This window comes from Staurois parvus, unplaced genomic scaffold, assembly GCF_062004578.1.
Source record: "Staurois parvus isolate SC_StPar_1 unplaced genomic scaffold, SC_StPar_1.0 ptg000358l, whole genome shotgun sequence".
In the NCBI taxonomy this organism is placed as follows: domain Eukaryota; kingdom Metazoa; phylum Chordata; class Amphibia; order Anura; family Ranidae; genus Staurois; species Staurois parvus.
In genome coordinates, this window is record NW_028318154.1 from 3,303,928 (window position 1) to 3,325,360 (window position 21,433).

Below are 21,433 nucleotides of genomic sequence, written 5' to 3' on the forward strand. Positions count from 1 at the left end.
CTAATGGCAATCAGGAGGCATTGTCTAGCCTGTAGAGGTCTGTGTGTCCCTCCATGGATATGCCTCCCCTGACCATCACTGACTCACCACCAAAAATGTCATGCTGAACGATGTTACAGGCAACATAGCGTTCTCCACAGCTTCTCCAGACCACTTCACGTCTGTCACATGTGCTCAGGGTGAACTGCTCTCATCTGTGAAAAGCAGAGGGCGCCAGTGGCCAGCTCTGTCCAGCTCTCCTAGAGTAACTGCCTGTCTGCTGGAATCTCCTCCATGCACTTGAGACTCTGCAGGGAGACACAGCAAATCTTCTGGCAATGGCATGTATTGAAGTGCCATCCTGGAGGAGTTGGACTGCCTGTGCAACCTCTGTAGGGTTCAGGTATCACCTCATGCTACCAGTAGTGACACTGACTCTAGCCAAATGCAAAACTATTAAAAAAAACAGTCAGAAAAGATGAGTAGGGAAAACATATTGGTGGCCTCCACCTGTAAAATCATTCCTGTTTTGGGGGTCATCTCATTGCTGCCCATCTAGTGCACCTGTTGTTCAATTCATTAACATCAAAGCAGCTGAAACTGATTAACAACCCTCTCTGCTACTTAACTGACCATATCAATATCCCAGGAGTTTAATTGACTTGATGCTACATTCTGATTAAAAAGTGTTCATTTAATTTTTTTGAGCAGTGTACATCAGGCGGTACAGGCGAAGTGCAGATCTAACAGTTGAGCACCAATCATTGTATTAGGGTGGCATTCCATTTGGGGAACATTTCCATTCTGGCATAGTGTTACGTGTAGAACAACAGTAGTTCAGCAGGATTCAAAATGGAGAGGGAATCATAAAGACCTATAAAAACAGAATTGAAGGATCCAAGGTCAAGGATACCTTCAGTGCCTTAGTCAATCTAGTTGTCACTTGTTTTCCAATTAGCAAAAATTCAACCATATCATAAAAAGTGCCACTGGCATTTGTGAAGAGTGGGATCAATGCGATGGAGCCTCTGGGGGGTATAAGATATCCAATGTAAAAACGTCAAATGGATAAATGTATCCCTTGCAGAGATCATTAATTTTGTGTATCGGGCCACCACGTTTTCCCATTCCTCTCAGAAAGAATAGGAATGCCATGTTGCGAAGAGTGAATGTGTATTAGCACCGTGGTGAGCTGTAAGGTATGCATAAACTGAGGAAAGAGGCTGGTCAAGATCAGATGGCAATCACTTTTAATAAAAAGGTCATTACTTGTTTGGTGGCTTTAAATACATACTTGAAGTGGTTCTAAAGCCAAGACATTTTTTTTTACCTTAATGCATTCTCCTTTATGCCTATGCTCCTGGTGGGCGGAACGAAATGTGTCAGTGGGTGTGGCCAATAGTGCAACGCTGGGCTGGGTGAGCGGCATCCCACATCTTCTATATACATGTCAGCACTTCTAAATGAGTGACAGGACACAAACACCCTGACTCTTGAGCTCTAGCAGGCAGCATATCACACCTCGAGCTTGGAGCGACACTTTAAGGTCTTTGAGGTCACATATTTTACCTTAATGCATTTCCTGCAAGGTAAAAACATGTCCCAGTACTAGTATCACCCCCTCACCTCCCTATATACATATATGAGTCCTATCTTGATCCAGTGCTGTGCCTGTCTGCAACAACACTGGTCTGTGTTCCTCTCCCCACAGGACACAGAGACAGCAGCAGGAGCCATTGGCTCCTGCTTTTGTCAATCAAATCCTGCAAAGAGGGAGCAGGGGGTGGGGCCAAGTCACACTATATGTGTCTATAAAGATACACAGCCTGTATTGGGACAGAGCCCGCAGGTGTGCCACCATAGCAAGTGGCTTGCTATGGTGGCAAACACAGAAGAGGAGGAACCAGAGTGCCAGCAGGGGCCCCCTGAGAAGGAGGTTCAGGGCCACTATATGCAATACTATTGCACACAGCAGGTAAGTATAACATGTTTGTTATTTTAATTAAAAAATATCCTTTACAACCACTTTAAATTTTGAACACACGGTTTATGAAATCCCCAGAATCAAGTGCTGCTCTAAATTCCACTTTCCCTCTCTGGTCAGAGAAAAGACAGATTCTGGCCTGAGCAGCCCATCTCTACTCAATGCCATACAACTACCATCCAGTGCCCATATTATATCTATGGATAAGTCTTTTTGCAGTCCCTGTTTGGTACCCTAATGCCTAGCATCCCCAGCACAGCAACAACTGTCACTCACCTTCTGCTCCTGCAAAAGGTACTGACAGGCTGCTTTGCTGGCTCAGGCCTGTGCACGGCAGGTTGGGTGGGCATGGTTTTGCAATGGACAGTCGCAGGAGCTAGAAAGCAGGGTCATTCATGAACTACCCGGCATATGCATGTAGTCCACAGGTAGATGATTGACAGGCTGCTGACCCTTGTCTTATACACTTTTGAAGCAGACCCTCAGAATGTATCTTTTTGAAGGACTTCTAAATAAGAAGCAATTCAACTGTTCAAAATGTAACAATCTAAAGGAAGCTGTACATTGTGAAAGTCAATTCGCATAAAAAAAAAAATATTCTGACAGAGATTCAGGCTCACTGAGAATCCATGAAGAGGATTCTCAGCAAGCCAGTGTGGCAGAAAAAAAACTGTATCCATGAGGAGTGACATTCACAGTGTGCTACTTTCTTTGGATGATTACATTTTGAAAAAAGGATTTTTGGATAGTCTGCTGTTAACAAGTAAACCTTCTATGCATATCTGCATAAAAAAGCTGGCATTCTAGATGAAGGGAAAGAATTTGATAAGTGTAGGGCCACAATTCCTGCAAACATACAAAGTTTTTTACTTTTTTAAATCCCTTTTTCTGTCTTTTTTTAAAACGCATTTTATTTCTTTCCTTCTTTCAGTCTGCCGATTAAGAGGAGGTGTTAATTGGTCACAGGTTCTCCAGGTACTATATAACTTTCTGTTGAGCACACATTTGTGTCTGGCACATTTGATGGCTGGAAGCCATAAAGAGTGGGACATTTGAGTTTGCTTCTGATTGCTGGTGCTTGTAGTTGTTTTATTTTCTTTATCAGGGTCTTGCTAGCAGCTTTTACGTCTTTAAATCACTTTTTCTGTCACTAATATACCACTGAAAATGTTTCGGTATACCTTGGTACAAAAGGTTACAGTGAAATATCAATGTTATCAGCCCAAGAGAGTAGTCATTGCTTTGTGTCAGCTATAATAAACTTCACTAGATTTAGAACATTTCTTAAATGATTTTAAAAAGCAGAAAAGTCAGGCAAATAATATCTGCAAAAAAGAAACCCTTCATTAAGGGGAAGTTCCGTTTTAAATACTGGTCCCCTGCTCCCCATTAAGAATTGGCACCTTTGGGGGGTGGGGGAGCGGGTACCCGAATTTGACAGGTACCCGCTCCCACTTCCACTCCAATCACCTAGGCGATCAGAAATGAAAGGTGTCCTCCCTTCCTCCCTCCCCGTAGTCTTTTGTGACACGTGACAGGTCCCAGAAGACTACAGGACCATTCAGGAGGTGCAGCGCTACTCGCGCATGCGCAGTGGGCCTGGCTGTGAAGCCGCAAGCTGTCACAGCCGGGTGCCCACACTGAAGATGCCGGCACCCAGGGAGAGAAGAAGGCCGGTAAAATGGGCTGCAGGGGACAGATCGCGGGACCGAGGGACAGGTGAGTGTGTGTGTTTTTAAAAGTCAGCAGCTGCAGTTTTTGTAACTGCTGACTTTTATTTTTTGACAGCGTGAGTGGAACTTCACTTTAATTTCAGCTGCATTGTTCTTACAGAAAGCACTATACGGGCTACAGAGAACCAGAAAAATACTGAGCTAAAAAAAAAAAAAGAAAGAAGTGTAGAAGCATGACTTCCATAATGTACACTTTGGACAATCCTTTCAATGCAAGAAGGAATAACTGTACCTGTTCTAAAATGAACGAAATTGTTTCCAAGACTAATTTCAGATTTTGTTTATCAATTGAGAAGGCAGCTTGAAGTTTTTCTTCTTCCTCTTCACTAAAACTCTGTTCAGCCTGAAAAGGAAAACATGAAAATTAATTTTAGATTTTTACATTTTATAACAAAGATATAAATAGAATTTCAGAAATTAACCACTTGCTTACTGGGCACTTTTACCCTTTCCTGCCCAGGCGTATTTTAAGCTTTCAGCACTGCTGCACTTTGAATGACAATTGTGTAGTCATGCAACACTGTACCCATATGAAATTTTTATCATTTTTTTCACACAAATAGAGCTTTCTTTTGGTGGCATTTAATTGCCACTGGGGTTTTTATTTTTTGCACTGTAAAATGAAAACTTTGCAAAAAACAAAAAAAAAAAGTTTTCTTTGTTTCTATTATAATATTTTACAAACAGGTAATTTTTCTCCTTCATTGATGTGCGTTGATCAACTGGTAAAATGCCGCTGTGATTGTCCTTTTACCTCATCACGTGATCAGCTGTGTCTGCAGAATACAGCAATCACCCACAGCGCCAGATGTGTCCATGGACACCCTGCCAGAACTGGTCTTTCGGCTATAGCGCAGTTGGGAAGCGGTTAAAATGGAATCACATATAAAAACTTTATGCATACAAGTACATGCATACAAAAAGAAGTTATTTTACACACTCTATTGATCAAATCTTTTAGAACACCACTATTTTTCCAGTTTCCTATTAAAAATTCAGCAATTCAGTCAATGACCTAAAACGGTACAAAAGGTAAGCAATAAACTGCTAACACATTAAAAAAGTTTAGGTCTCCAAAAACTCAAACTGGAAAGTCAAGGTGTCAGTGACTACAGACTTCCTTCATCATTATAAGGTCTTGGTAAATGGAAAAAAACGTTACCAGGCAAACCAAGGAACACAAAGTTTGTGGCAGTTAACAGATTTCAAGGTAGGCACCTCAAAGCACAGCAGCTCCAAGAACTGCCTAAAGTTGACCTCCCCCCTGCAAAAAAAAACACAAAATTCCCTGGTGAATGCAGCTTTGCATGTGGATATGAAAATATCCCCAATCCCTATGTTTATTAATCCCTTCCTGCCACCTCCTTTTATGGCGCAACAGTCCCCATGGATGAAAATATGCAGCACATGGGTGTTCTTTACATTTGAATAGCATTTATCTATGTGTTATTGCAACATATTTATATTATTATAAATACTTACCTCTTTTGTTCTCCTGATTTAGAGAACCTTTGTTCAAAGAAACTCTTAGAAAGTATATGGTCTTCCTATCATTAAAGTGTTACTAAACCCACAACAGTAAAATCAGTCTTTATATGCAGTAAAGCATGCTTGTTATACTCACTGTGGAACCTAAGGCGTTAATCCTCTGCACTGTGTAAAAAGGATGTTTGATCCTGTCTTCTCTGATCCTCCCTTTTTTTCCACAGTCCCCAATCTATCTGCTGATAGAACAGAGCCTTAGGGGCAAGCTGCACATGCTCAGTTTGGTGTGCATTGCTAGAGAGTTTTTTGCATGTGATCAGCACAAGGCCAATCAGCTCTGTCCAGACAGAGGGTCAGGGGTCCTGCAGCCTCATAGGACAGTCAGGGGAGAATGATAACTCCTCCTACAAGCTTTAACTAGTGCTTTGCTGGACATTGAGAGAAGTCACAAGACTGCTCTAACTGCTGATGAGAAATGTATTTAGCAGTTTATATTTACGGAAAGAATTGCATTTCCATATTCTGTGTACTGTGGGAGACCAGATATAATGAATGCAGGGTCCTGGGTTTAGTAACACTTAAATTGTTGCATAGACGTTGTTGAATATGTCATTGCTGTAAAGTAATGGATTCTGTGGTCTACATCTATATATGGTGGATTAGACATTGAGGAATTTATATATTACAACCCATAAAGAGCATGAATAGAATATATATTTTTAAATATCATTTTTAATAAAATCAGAATGATGTTTTAACAGTGACAATGTTGTTATGACCTACGGTATATTGGTTCCTTTAAAGTCCTTTTGTACTCACCCTTTCCTATTAACTGTTATTTCATAGAATAGAAAAGAGCACATGCCAGCAAACTAGGTACAAGTACAATGGAAGGCAGGAAATTATGTGAAAATTAAATAAAACTGTTTGAATAATATTTTTTAAAAAACACATCAAAACCACAACACCTGACTGCAAAGAACAGTTTACATGGGCAGAGAATGAATTTCTGTTGGTAAATCTGATCAAGTCAAAATGTCCAAAAAAAAAACAAACCTTCAAATATTTAATAAAACCAGGGCCTTGAGTCCATTGAGTATCACAAATGTTTTCATATGGTGATTGTCAAAGTCATCATGATGGCTCAATGTCAACAAAATGGTAAATCCGTATGCCATACCAACTATGAACACAAATAAAAAAGGGCAATGTCTGAACCTCAACTGAATGTTGCTTAGTTTCTTAAAGCACTGGTTATAATAAACAATGCTGTGGACCAGCTTCCCATAGTGACAATGGTAGACAATACCAGCACATGGGTGTTAGCACCCGCTTGGTGGTATCATCTACCAAGGGAAGCATGTGAACGGGTGATAATGCAGCTGCACACGTGGAAAAAAAGTTGCCACCCCATAAAAAAAAAAAAAGGATTACATACAACTTTTGAAATGACAACTTATATGAGTTTTTAGTGATCGGGTTTGAATCTGTAGTAAGAGGTGCTGCAATTATCATTTCTGCAAAGTCTTTATGGAACACTCTTTCATGTTACAATATCATTTTTACTCCTTTTGGCACAGCTTCTACCAAGGGCTTTATCTCAGCATTTCCAAAGTAAAATCAGAAGACTAGATTATGTTTCTCAAATCTTGTCCGCCTTGCAAGAATCAAATCTATCATTTTATATTTGTATCTAGAAAGAGACATAAATGCAAAGATCATGCAATTTTCAACCCATTCAAAGCTAATGTCAGTTATTTGTATCTTTTAGGCTAGTCACGAAAATTCTCTAGTGATAATCCCAAGGCTCAAATCACATAACAAATCTGGAAAATAAATGGTCTCTGAGGGATAATTGAGATTCTGATGGGGCTGAATTCATCAGTCTAGCGCTGCCTGTTAGAATCTTATCTTGTTCTATTCACTGATACACTGAGTGGAATGCATCAACTGAGGATATGAAGTCATGTAAAGAAGCATTTAAAAAAGCATTTATTGATCAGACCAGAGCTGAGTACTCAAAGCCTACTTTTTTAGAAAAGAGAGAAAAGTACAAAAGCTAACTTTCAGTGAAGTCCTCAAATATTATACATATAATTTAACACAGTTTTGCAAAGCTTTGATTATATGTCTCTTTTTCCTAAACATCACTCTCAGGCTTAGGCCTCATTCACGCTAGTCTTGACAAACTTGTGTTTATATGCGTTTATAGGACATTGATTTGAAATGGTATAAATTTACGTGGAATATTTACCAGCTTTTAGGTACCTTCAGTTATCTGTGCACCCAGGAGCACATTAGACACCCTGAATACATCCAAATGCACATAAACATAAGTAAACTTAGGTAAAGGCAAGTAAATGCTGGATAATCTTCATTTACTTTGGGAGGTATAAAGTTTGTATACACTTTCTAGAAATTATAACTACATTTAAATAACCTAAATGAAGGAGAGCTAGTGTGAATGTAGTCTATGCAACTCTGACATGGCATTTCTTATTTATCCAAATACACTGTCTATCTTGGGTAAAAATGATCTCGGACGTCCTCCAAACTCATTTCTAGCCAAACTCATGTTCATTTTTTTTACTTCAGTGGGCTGTGGACTGGGTCACTCGCACAAAAACAAATAGGTGGGCTGAAGGGCGTGAATGATCCAGCCCATAGCTCATTAGAGTAAAAATATGGCCACAAGTTCAGAAGATGTCCAAGCTCATATCTAAGCCTTCGTGCACACTTGACATTTTTACAGTGGCTGTTTTTGGCTTTTGATGTTTTTTTTCTACAGCTAGTAAACCCCCCAGCATGTTATCCTATGTGTCCATGCACACATAGACTGTAAATAACATTGTCTGGCTGGGACTTTCTTTGGCTGGAAAAAATACCCAGGACTAGTGGGTTTCTAGAGGAGTTTTGTAGCTGTAAAAATGCTCTAACACTGTAAAATGCAGCAAACCAGAATTTTTGGACGTTTTGACCAAAAAAAAAAAATTGGGGGGGGGGGGGGGTTCAAAAAAATTCTAGAAAACGCAAAACAGGGAAAAAAACAGCTATACATGGCAAACCGCCGCTAAACACTAATGCAGGAACACTTAAAAAAGCTGAAACACTCACATTTTTTAACACGCATTTACACAGCTAACGTTACCAACGTTATCAAAATGTCAAGTGTGAATGAGAGCTAATCTTGAGCAACAGCAGGTGCAATCATCCTTGAAAAAAGTAGGCATGGGGGAAACGTGCCAACACTGCTTATTGGGCTACATTCACAGTTGCACACCAGTTTGTTTTTTTAAATTTGGAAAAGTTATCTGGGAAAAATTAATGCATGTGTCCCAGATGACTTTTCCGGTGTTTAGATGTTCCTGCTATAACGTGGGTTTAGTAGCGCTTAGTCACATTTAGAGTTTCTAATCGAATCCTAAAACACACATAATTCTATTTTCTCTAGACACAGTTAAGTTGAGGGCACCTAAACAGAGGTCGAAGCTGTAAAACGCCACCGTAAAAATCATTACCTGCTGTCACGGTATGGGAGCCTGCCAATTATTAATCCCCTTATTAATGCCTTGTATCACATGCCCTCAGTGTCCTGCTCTGTATTGTTCCAATTGTCCCCTGTGTCACTAGGCCAAATGACCAAATCAAATTACTCTGGGCCCCCTCCTTCCCGGCCAGCTGGCTGGGAGCTCTCTGCACACCTCCCAACTTTTCATCTATGCAGACATCATCCCTGCCCCCCAGGATGTCCCTGTAACCAGCCTGATTCTCCCTGGGGTCTAGTGTTCCCTTCCCCCTCCCGGTTGCCAAGGCGACCGGGGAGCGTCCTGCAGCAGTTTTAAGAGGTGGATGCTGGGAGCTCCTATTCATTCCGGTGTGTAGTCTGCAAAGGATCTCAAGCTTCGGCGAGACCTTTGTGAATAGACTCTGCAAGCCTAACCCTAGCCTCACAGAGACCCCACAGGAGGGAAGAGACAACCAGAGAAAGCTTGCCTGCGATTGCGAGAGACCCCACAGAAGGGGGAGAGACTATCCCAGCCTGCCTGCTTTTTGCCAGAGACCCCACAGAAGGGGGAGAGACTACCACAGCCCATCTGCCAGAGCCAGAGGCCACCCGCCTGATCCAGACTCCACAGGTACCTGCATTCTGCTTCTACCCCTGGAAGACCAGGCACCCTGTTGGATCCGTGAGTACCTGCTTCCCCACTGTGTTACCTGAACTGTTGCGGTGGTGACTCCTCGCACCCCTCTCCTTTGTCGGACTACCCCTGTTACAGGGACACCCCCTTGGCTCTCCTAGTGGACTATAAGTGGGTGGGGCCCCCTCGTTACCATTTAGTGGCAAATCCACCCTCTCTGCAACCTCCCGTATTGAAGGACTGCCGTCTGTTTGTCTCAATAAAGCTTTGTGCGTCTGCCATCCACTCTGTGTGTTCTGTCCTGCCTTTCCTCCGTCACATACTGGTTGGCAGCGGTGGGATCAGGACACTGAGAAGATGGCAGACAGCGAAAGCCAGCGGATGCAGGAACAGGCCCGGCCCAGCGAATACAGGAAGTGGACTGTGGCATGTCTGCAGGAGAGGGCTGAGGAGCTGGCCCTTTCCTGGAGGGGCCTAGCCAAAGAGGATCTGATCACCGCCATTGAGGAGGTGGACCCCCAAGACGCCCCAGGAAAAAGCAGATCAACTCCAGCCTCCCCAGCACGCAAGGATCCAGGGCCCAAGAGCCCCTGGCTTACTCGGGTGGAGGAAGAGATGGCCCTCCTAGGGTCAGACGCCACAGCAGAGGACAAGCGAGAAGCTATCCGGAGGGCGCTTGAAAGAGAGAGCCAAGGGAGCCACCGTGACCTAAGCTGTCCGTCCAGCCCAAGGGCCGAGGGATACCCCCCTCCCCGGGTCAGCCGCAAGGACTTTAAACCCTTCAACGAAGCCGCCGGGGATGTAGAGGGGTTCTTTCAGGACTTTGAGCAGCAGTGCCAGCTCATGGAGGTGCCAAGCATGGATTGGATACGGCACCTCGTGGGTCTGTTAGAAGGGGGTACAGCTGCGGCCTACCGCACTCTGGACTATGTGGATGGCCGGGATTACGCCCGGGTCAAACAGACTGTGTTGGAATATTATGCGGTGACCCCAGAAGTGCACCGGGCGCGCTTCCGTGACCTTCCCTGCCATGCGGAACCGTCCTATAGGATGTATGCACACAAGATGTCGCAGTCCTGTCGGAGGTGGCTAGAGGGGGAACAGGCCCACACCGCAGAAGAAATCATTCAAGCATTTCTGAAGGAGCAATTCTACAACCATTGCCCGGTGGAGGTGCGCGGATGGGTAAGAGAGAAAGCCCCTACCACCCTTGCAAAGGCCGCTGCCCTGGCTGATGAGATCCTGGCCATCAAGCCACACTGGAAACGGCGGGCCCCTGAGCCGTCAAGGGCCCCACCCCCCGCCACCTCTGCCAAAATGGGCCCCCCACATACCACTGCCAATCCCACAGGGCCACTCCCCAGAGCCCGGTTCGCAGGGCCCCCCATGGAGCGCAGCTGCTGCGGATGCAACCAGCCAGGGCACCTCCAAGCCAACTGCCCCACCTCTCGAAGCCGGCACTTTACCCGTCCGGTTCACTACCTGGAACTCCATCCCACAGAAGAACCACTGCGCCCGCCTCCCAGCAAATGGATGAGCCCCCCAGACACCAACCAACCCTGGGGGGTTTACAGTGTCCACCCCCCGGGGGGCTACATACTCCACTCCAAACAACGCCACCTGCAGGCTGTGCGGGTAGACGGGCAACCCGCCACCGGTTTTCGAGATACAGGGGCCTTCCTGACCATCGCTGATCCCCGAGTGATCCGGCCGGAAGCCATCCAACACGGCCCTGGATTCGCCATCAAGCTGGCGGGAGGAGCCAGACATCACATCCCCAGGGCATCCGTGCGCCTCGACTATGGATTCGGGGAGCAACAGTGCCAGATCGGCGTCATGGGTGGCCTCCCGGCGGATGTCCTACTCGGCAATGACCTAGGGGAGCTACGATGCCAGTACGTTGGGGCGGTGACCCGGCGCCAAGCAGGTCGAGGTCCTCCTCCAGATGAAGCCAACACGGGACCTTTCCCCAGCATGGACTCGGTGAGTGAACCCCTACCTGACGCAGACCTTCCCCTGACCTGGGATCGGGAGACCTTTAAGCGGGAGGTAGCCACAGACCCAAGCTTGGCTAAGTTTAGGACCCAGGCCGCAGCAGGGCGGCAGGAGGGGGATGGGGGCCAGCTTTGGTGGGAGCAGGGGTTGTTGTACCGCACAGTAGGCCCAAGCCGCCCGGGTCAACCCTCTGCTAGCCCCACACAACTGATAGTGCCCAGACGGTTCCGGTTCCCGCTACTCCAGATAGCACACGACATTCCAGTAGCTGGCCACCTGGGTAAGAGGAAAACGGGGCTGCGGCTGACCCAAGCCTTCTACTGGCCAGGTATCACCCAGGACGTAGCCCACTTCTGTCAGACCTGTGACATCTGTCAGAGGAGGGGACGCCCAGGGGACCACCCCAAGGCCCCACTCCGCCCCTTACCCATCACTGACGAGCCCTTTCAGCGGGTAGCTGTAGACATCCTGGGGCCCCTGGCCCGGCCCAGTAAGGCCGGCAAGCGGTACATCCTCATGGTAGTGGATTACGCCACCCGCTACCCCGAGGCTGTCCCCCTGTCCAGCATCTCCGCCCCCAAAGTAGCCGAGGCCCTAGTCACCGTTTTCTCCCGGGTGGGTTTCCCCAGCGAGATCCTGACGGACCAGGGTACCCAGTTCATGTCCGAGGTGGTCCAATCCCTCTGGCGCACGTGCAGGGTACGGGCAATCCGGACCACTCCCTATCACCCCCAAACCAATGGCCTCTGCGAGCACTTCAATGGCACACTGAAGAGCATGCTGAGGTCCTTCGTTGATGAGTAGGTGGACTGGGAGAAGCTCCTTCCACACCTGCTGTTTGCATATCGGGAGGTACCGCAAGAGTCAACGGGGTTCTCCCCCTTCGAACTCCTGTATGGGCAGAAGGTCCGCGGTCCCCTATCCCTGTTCCGGGAACATTGGGAAGGGCAGATAGAGGACACAGGTACCCCTGTCGTTCCCTACTTTCTCGAGCTACGGGAAAGGCTGACCCGCCTGGCCACCATGGCCCACAGCCACCTCCAGGCAGCCCAGACACGTCAGAAGGTCTGGTACGACCGCAAGGCACGCGGTCGCGAGTTCACTGAAGGGCAGCAGGTGCTCAAGATCGTCCCCAACCCCCAGAACAAACTCCAGCACATCTGGGAAGGACCCTACAAGGTCCTCCGCAAGATAGACGAGACTAGTTACGTCATTGGTCTCGACTCCCGCAACCGCCAACAGCGTACGGTCCACATCAACATGTTGAAAGAGTACCATGACCGGGCTCTGCCAGTGCTCTCTGTCTGCCCCGCCTCCACGGGCGGAGCAGACGAGGGAGCCCTGCCCAATCTCCTGCAAGCCACCAAGGTCACCACTCCCCTAGATCAGATTCCCACGGGGGCTCGGCTGAACCCCTGCCAGACGGCCCAGATGCGGGCCGTGATAGCGGACCGGGCCGTCGCCTTCTTGGCCACCCCAGGCAGCACGTGGAGACCCACAGACACAAACCAATCCAGCAGGCCCCATACCGAGTCCCCGAATCCGTGAAGGCGGCCATGTGGGCAGCACTCTCCGAGATGCTCCAGCTGGGTATCATCTGACCCTTGGGCAGTCCTTGGGCCTCCCCGGTGGTGCTTGTGCCAAAGAAGGATGGGACCACCCGCTTTTGCATGGATTAACGGAGGTTGAATGACTACACTGTCAGTGATGCCTACCCCATGCCCCGCATAGACGGAGCCCGCTACGTTAGCACCCTAGACCTCAGCAAGGGCTATTGGCACATCACCCTCACAAAAGAGGGCGTTGAGCGCTCCGCCTTCATTAACCCGTTCGGCCTGTATGAATTCCTCGTCATGCCCTTCGGCATGAAAAACGTCCCCGCCACCTTTCAACGGGTCGTGGACCAGCTACTGGAGGGATGCCAAGAGTTCGCGTGCGCTTACCTAGATGACATAGCTATCTTTAGCGACACGTGGGAGGAGCACCTGTCCCACGTGGGGGCCATCCTAGACCGCATCTGCAGGGCCGGGCTGACAGTGAGACCAGACAAGTGCCAGTTGGGAATGGCGGAGGTACAGTACCTCGGGCACCGAGTAGGGGGGGGGGGGGGGGGGGGACACTGAAACCTGAGCCAGCCAAGGTTCAGGCCATTTATGACTGGCCCACTCCCCAGACCAAGAAGCAAGTGATGGCATTCCTCAGCACTGCCGGCTATTACCATAAATTTGTACCTAATTTCAGCTCCATGGCCCAGCCCCTGACCGACCTGACCCGGAAGAACAGTCCCCGGATGGTGACCTGGACCTCGGCCTGTGAATCCGCCTTCCGTGCCCTCAAATCCGTCCTGGCGAGCAACCCCGTCCTGGCAGCCCCTGACCACAACAGACGCTTCCTCGTGCAGAAAGACGCCTCCACCTATGGCCTAGGGGCTGTCCTCAGCCAAGTCAACGAGGCTGGGGAGGAACACCCCGTTGCCTTCCTCAGCCGCAAACTACTGGACCGGGAAGTTGCCTATGCTACAGTGGAGAAGGAGTGTCTGGCCATAGTCTGGGCCCTGAAGAAGCTACAGCCCTACCTGTACGGCCGGGAGTTCACCATCGTCACCGACCACAACCCCCTCACATGGCTGAACCGGGTGTCTGGGGACAATGGGCGCCACCTTAGGTGGAGCCTGGCCCTCCAGCCCTACAACTTTACCATTCGTTACAGGCGGGGAAGCCAGCACCTAAACGCAGATGGCCTTTCTCGCCAAGACCCACAGTAGCTAGGCCCCACAAGTGCCTTCCAGGGAACCCGGGTGGGTCCCCCTTATCGGCACTTGTGAAAAGGAGGGGGGAGGAGTGTCACGGTATGGGAGCTTGCCAATTATTAATCCCCTTATATCACATGCCCTCAGTGTCCTGCTCTGTATTGTTCCAATTGTCCCCTGTGTCACTAGGCCAAATGACCAAATCAAATTACTCTGGGCCCCCTCCTTCCCGGCCAGCTGGCTGGGAGCTCTCTGCACACCTCCCAACTTTTCATCTATGCAGACATCATCCCTGCCCCCCAGGATGTCCCTGTAACCAACCTGATTCTCCCTGGGGTCTAGTGTTCCCTTCCCCCTCCCAGTTGCCAAGGTGACCGGGGAGCGTCCTGCAGCAGTTTTAAGAGGTGGATGCTGGGAGCTCCTATTCATTCCGGTGTGTAGTCTGCAAAGGATCTCAAGCTTCGGCGAGACCTTTGTGAATAGACTCTGCAAGCCTAACCCTAGCCTCACTGAGACCCCACAGGAGGGAAGAGACAACCAGAGAAGCTTGCCTGCGATTGTGAGAGACCCCACAGAAGGGGGAGAGACTATCCCAGCCTGCCTGCTTTTTGCCAGAGACCCCACAGAAGGGGGAGAGACTACCACAGCCCATCTGCCAGAGCCAGAGGCCACCCGCCTGATCCAGACTCCACAGGTACCTGCGTTCTGCTTCTACCCCTGGGAGACCAGGCACCCTGTTGGATCCGTGAGTACCTGCTTCCCCACTGTGTTACCTGAACTGTTGCGGTGGTGACTCCTCGCACCCCTCTCCTGTGTCGGACTACCCCTGTTACAGGGACACCCCCTTGGCTCTCCTAGTGGACTATAAGTGGGTGGGGCCCCCTCGTTACCATTTAGTGGCAAATCCACCCTCTCTGCCACCTCCCGTATTGAAGGACTGCCGTCTGTTTGTCTCAATAAAGCTTTGTGCGTCTGCCATCCACTCTGTGTGTTCTGTCCTGCCTTTCCTCCGTCACACCTGCATTTATATGCATTTAGAACTAAATGCATATAAAACGCAGATTTGACACTGTCAGTGTGAATGAGGCCTTATCAAGGCAAGGGTAAAATATATCTAAACCCTTACAGGATAATAATTTCTTTGCAAAGCCCTGTGTTTCAAGCAATTGCAATTTTCTCTTAAAAATACCATTTTCATCTTTTCTTCCTTTTTGTTTCTCAGTGCTGCTGATCTTCTTCAGCCATTTCTTATCATGGAACATACATTTCAATAGCAGAAACACATCATTGCTCTGAAAGGGCTTTCTGATGGCGACAATGGGGGGACATTCCTTTGCAAAAAATGTCAGCATGGCAACATCTAAGGGTTGATTTATTAAAACTGGAGAGTGCAAAATCTGATGCGGCTGTGCATGGTAGCCAATCAGCTTCTAACTTCAAATTGTTCAATTAAGCTTTGACAAAACAATTGGAAGCTGATTGGTTTCTATGCAACCGTGCTGTACCCCAACATGTGGCCAGCTCCTTGAAAATCAGCAATCTCCTGTTTTGTGTCACCAATACCTGTCAAAACACATTCTTAGGAAAATCTGGATTTCTAACATTTATTATAAATGAGGGTCTCTCCATGACAAGTAAAATGTAAAATGGAAGCTAATGCTCACTTTTCACTCAGATGGAAAACCTTTTCAAATCTAGACAAAAATTATAGTGTAACCAAGAAGTTTGTATCACAGATTATTCAAATGATTGGCTTAGCCACAGTGGATGTGTAAAAATCTCAACTCATACTCATTTCCATAAACATAATGTGTTTCCAAGGTAGCTAGAACCATCTGTATTCAAATGTTTCTTGCCAATATAATTTCCATAGACAGCTACAGCGCCTTTAAAAAAAATATTCATACCCCTTGAAATTTTCCACATTTTGTCAAGTTAAAACCAAAAACGTAAATGTATTTTATTGGGATTTTATGTGATAGACCAACACAAATCGCCACATAATTGTGAAGTGGAAGGAAAATGGTTTTCAAAATTTTTTACAAATAAATATCTGAAAAGTGTGGCGTGCATTTGTATTCAGCCCCCTTTACTCTGATACCTCTAACTAAAATCTAGTGGAACCAATTGCCTTCAGAAGTCACCTAATTAGTAAATAGAGTCCACCTGTGTGTAATTTATTCTCAGTATAAATACAGCTGTGAAACCCTCAGAGGTTTGTTAAAGAACATTAGTGAACAAACAGCATCATGAAGGCCAAGGACCACACCAGACAGATCAGGGATAAAGTTGTGGATAAATTTAAAACAGGGTTAGGTTATAAAAAAAATATCTCAAGCTTTGAACATCCCAAGGAGCACTGTTCAATCCATCATCCAAAAATAGAAAGAGTATGGCACAACTGCAAACCTACCAAGACATGGCCGTCCACCTAAACTGACAGGCCGTGCAAGGAGAGCATTACTCAGAGAAGCAGCCAAGAGGCCCGTGATAATTCTGAAGGAGCTACAGAGATCCACAGCTCAGGTGGGAGAATCTGTCCACAGGACAACTATTAGTCGTGCACTCCACAAATCTGGCCTTTATGGAAAAGTGGCAAAAGAAAGCCATTGTTGAAAGAAAGCCATAAGAAGTCTTGTTGGCAGTTTGCAAGAAGCCAAGTGGGGGACACAGCAAACATGTACAAGAAGGTGCTTTTTGGCCTAAAAGCAAAGCGTTATGTGTGGCAGAAAACTAACACTGCACATCACCCTGAACACACCATCTCCACCATGAAACATGGTGGTTGCAGCATCATGTTATGGGGATGCTTTTCTTCAGCAGGGACAGGGAAGCTGGTCAGAGTTGATGGGAAGATGGATGGAGCCAAATACAGGGCAATCACAGAAGAAAACCTGTTAGAGTCTGCAAAAGACTTGAGACTGTGGTGGAGGTTCACCTTCCAGCAGGACAACCCTAAACATACAGCCAGACCAACAATGGAATGGACCAGAGGTTTCCACACTGCGGCCCGTGGGCTGATTGCGGCCCTTTGCTTACCTCTAACTGGACCTCGGGAACTATTACTCCCACTGATACCAACAAGGAGGCACCATTTCATCCACTGGCACCAACTATGGGGCATTTTTCCTTTTACTGATACCAATGATGGGGCACAATTCCTCCCACTGATATAAACAATTAGGTATTATTCCTCCAACTAATACCAAGAATGGGGCACTATTCCTTTCTCTGATACCAGTGATGGGGCACTCTTCATCCCACTGACACCAATTATGGGGCACTATTCCTCCACTAACACCAATGATGGGGCACTATTCCTCCACTAACACCAGTGATGGGGCACTATTGCTCCCCCTGACACCAATTATGGAGCACTATTCCTCCCACTGTCACCAATGATAGGGCACTATTCAGCCCACTAACACCAATGATGGGACACTATTCCTCCCATTAATACCAATGATGGGACACTATTCCTCCTTCCACTGACTACAAGCAGTATGTCACTTTTTTTTACTCCTATTGATGCTGGAACATTTTGTGCTCCCACTGGCCACTCTAGCCCTCCTAAAGTCTGAAGGACAGTAAACCGGCCCTTTGTTAAGAAAGTTTGGAGACCCCTGGTTTAGGTCAAAGCATATTCATGTGTTAGAATGGCCCAGTCAAAGTCCAGACTTAAATCCAATTGAGAATCTGTGACAAGACTTGAAAATTGCTATTCACACACTCTCCATCCAATCTGACAGAGCTTGAGCTATTTTTCAAAGAAGAATTGGCAAAAATGTCACTCTAAATGTGCAAAGCTGGTAGAGACATACCCAAAAAGTCTTGCAGTTGGAACTGCAGCAAAAGGTGGTTCTACCAAGTGTGATGAACGCGGTGCCCGACCCCTGCCCTTCTCAACAAATTCTTGAAAAAGGACCATCCAATCTCACACCGCGCTGTCACTTGCGCAACAATGCCACTCTCAGCTGCATCGTGCACAGAGATTTTCCAGCTCGCAGCACCACAATCTATGTGCCAGCAGCCTGAGAGCGATTGTCACTGGGTTAATTAATTACGCAATTAACCCTTCATACTCCAAACTGCCACCAGATAAGTTTGGGACTATCAACCCTTCACAATGTTAGCAAGAACAAATGTGAACAATAAATGTCTGTAACACACACTTTCACCACAGACAAGTATATTCAAAGGATTATTATATATAGTCAAGAGACAGGGATTCTTTAGTTTGTATTAAAAGCCTTAGAGATAATTTTAACACTTTTCAAAATATTAATGAAAAGGTCAAATGGTGCAATTAAAATATTTACAGAAAGGGATGTTACAAAGAAATAAAGAGAATAAAGCAACAGGGAAATAAAAGAAAGGAGTTAAGAATGCAGAATACTTGCAAAGTCCTGGGTTTAGCAGAGTCCAATTGTCCAAGCTCTTTTACTAGATCCGGTCAGTCCCTTTTCTATGATATCATAGGGGTGTCGCCAGAGACCAACTGACCAATAATTCGGTTAAAGGATGGGTGCTAGGATGTCACCAAATTTATGACCAAGTCCCAACTCCAGTTTCATACTAATATTAATAACTTCCAGTATGTGCAGGTGGTATTCTAGCAACTGGCAGATTAATATTCAGAATTGTATTTCGAACCAAACAAAGCGTACCTTGTCACCCAGGTGGCAGGAGACTGCTTTCTCCCCTTTCGTATGTGTTAACATAGTCATGTATGACCTTGATTTGTTCGGTATGATATTCCCCATTCAAATATATAGCTAGTATTAATGTGCTCTGTTGAATTGTATGTGGAATTGTTAAGTTGCGGAGTAGACATTTTATGGCACGCTCTGCATTCCTAGAGCCTTAATGGCCTTACAAAACATGTGTGAGAGCTTGACAGAGTTATTATGGCTTTACGATAGGGCAGAGGAAAGTCTCTGTTGCATACAGTCCTTACATCAAGTATTGACTCAGGCGGGCTGAATACAAATGCACGCCACACTTTTCAGATATTTTTTTTTATAAAAAATTTTGAAAACCATTTATCATTTTCCTTTCACTTCAAAATTATGTGCAACTTTGTGTTGGTCTATCACATAACATCTCAATAAAATACATTTCCGTTTTTGGTTGTAAAATGACAAAATCTAGAAAATTTCAAGGGGCATGAATCCCTTTTCAAGGCACTGTATGTTTGCTGACTTAGGTCCAAATTAATAAACTGTAGAGAAAAGTAATAGCATAATGATATAAGACTCCTCAAAACACAGCTAAAAATCTTTTTCCTTGTTTACTTATTATGGTCAGGACTAAAAAAATAAAACATGTTTTACTCAGTTAAGTATAAAATATTGTATATTATTACTTTGTATTCTTTTGAGACAAAATATGGAACTTTAGGCAGCAGGGTTTTGTTTTGGATAGTTACATAGTTAATCTGGCTGAAAAAAGACAAAAGTCCATCTAGCTCAACCATTAAAAAAAAAAAAAAAAAATTATGATCCTATACCCACAGTCGATCCAGAGGAATGCAAAAACCCCAGCAAAGCATGATCCAATTTGCTCCTGCAGGGGAAAAAATTCCTTCCTGATCCCCCGAGAGGCAATCAGATATTTCCTGAATCAACTTTACCTATAAATATTACTATCCAGTTATATTATGTGTATCTTGGAAAGAATCCAGGCTAATCTACTGAGCTGGCCAGAACCAACTCTTGAGGGAGTCTATTCCACATTTTCACAGCTCTTACTGTGAAGAAACCTTTCTGTATTTGGAGATTAAATTTCTTTTCCTCCAGACGTAAAGAGTGCCCCCCTTGTCCTCTGTGATGGCATCCAGGCGAATAACACTACACCGAGTTCACTATATGAACCACTGATGTATTTTTACATGTTGATCAAATCCCCCCTTAATCTCCTCTTCTCAAGAGAGAATACATTCAGTTCGTATAATCTTTCCTCATAGATGATCTCCTCCATGCCTCTTTATCAGTTTGGTTGCCCTTCTCTGCACTTACTCCAGTTCCCCAATGTTCTTTTTGTGAATTTGTGCCCAAAACTGAACTGTATATTCCAGATGAGGTCTTACTAATGATTTGTACAGGGGTAGAGCGATATATATCTCTCAGGAGTCTATACCTCTTGTAAGACAAGAGAGGATTTTGCTTGCTATAGAAACCGCAGCTTGGCATTGCATGCCATTATTAAGCTTGTGATCTACCAGAACTCCCAGATCCTTCTCCACCATTGATTCCCCCAGTTGTACTCCCCCTAGTGTGTATGATGCATGCATATTCTTAGCCCCCCAAGTGCATAACCTTACATTTATCAACATTAAGGCTGTTAGAGATCCTGTAAGGACGTTATTCCACTGCACAGCTTGGTGTCATCTGCAAAGACTGAAATGTTATTTTTAATCCCAGACCCTATATCGTTTATAAATATATTAAAAAGTAAGGGTCCCAACACTGAACATTGGGGTACACCACTGACAACCCTAGACCATTCAGAGTATGAATCATTAACCACTACTCTCTGAATTCGGTCTTTTAGCCAGTTTTCCATCCATTTACATACAGATTTTTCCAAGCCTGTAAACGTTACCTTACACATTAGCCGTGTGTGGGAAACTGTGTCAAACGCTTTTGAAAACTCCAAGTATGCCACGTCCACCGCCACCCCTCTGTCCAAGCATACCACGTCCACTGCCACCCCTCTGTCCAAGGTTTTGCTCACCTCCTCATAAAAAGAAATCAGATTTGTTTGACAACTTCTGTCTTTCATGAATCCATGCGGTCTGTTACTTAAAATAATTTTTTTAAAGCAAGAACTCATCTACAGTATGTGATTTTTATTCAACTCTCCAGTATCTTCCCAACTATAGATGTTAAACTAACATGTCTATAATTACTAAAGATTTTAATCCCTTTTTAACCACTTGCCTACTGGGCACTTCTACCCCCTTCCTGCCCAGGCCAATTTTCAGCTTTCAGCGCTGTCGCAATTTGAATGACAATTGCGCGGTCATGCAACATTGTACCCAAATTAAATTTGTATAATTTTTTTCATACAAATAGAGCTTTCTTTTGGTGGTATTTACTAGCCGCTGGGTGTTTTATTTTTTGCGCTATAAAAACAAAAAAAAGAGCAAAAAATTTTGGAAAAAAAGCTTTTCTTTGTTTCTATTATAAATATTGCAAACAGGTAATTTTTCTCCTTCACTGATGTGCGTTGATGAAGCTGCACTGATAGGCAGCACTGATGGGCACTGATAGGCAGCACTGATGGGCACTGATGAGGTGGCATGGATAGGCACTACTCATGGGCACTGATGAGCTGGCGCTGATGATGCTGCACTGATTGGTGGAAC

General features: G+C 45.7%; 1 protein-coding gene across 3 annotated transcripts in view; it reads right to left on the bottom strand.

The window, feature by feature from the left end:
- COMMD10 (COMM domain containing 10) overlaps window positions 1–21,433 on the bottom strand; it is a 516,815-nt gene that overhangs the window by 469,656 nt on the left and 25,726 nt on the right. For all 3 annotated transcript variants that reach the window (XM_089684828.1, XM_089684829.1, XM_089684830.1), the window contains exon 3: window positions 3,929–4,039. In XM_089684828.1, coding sequence (XP_089540954.1) covers window positions 3,929–4,039 — 111 coding nt within the window. The remainder of the gene's footprint in view (window positions 1–3,928; window positions 4,040–21,433) is intronic.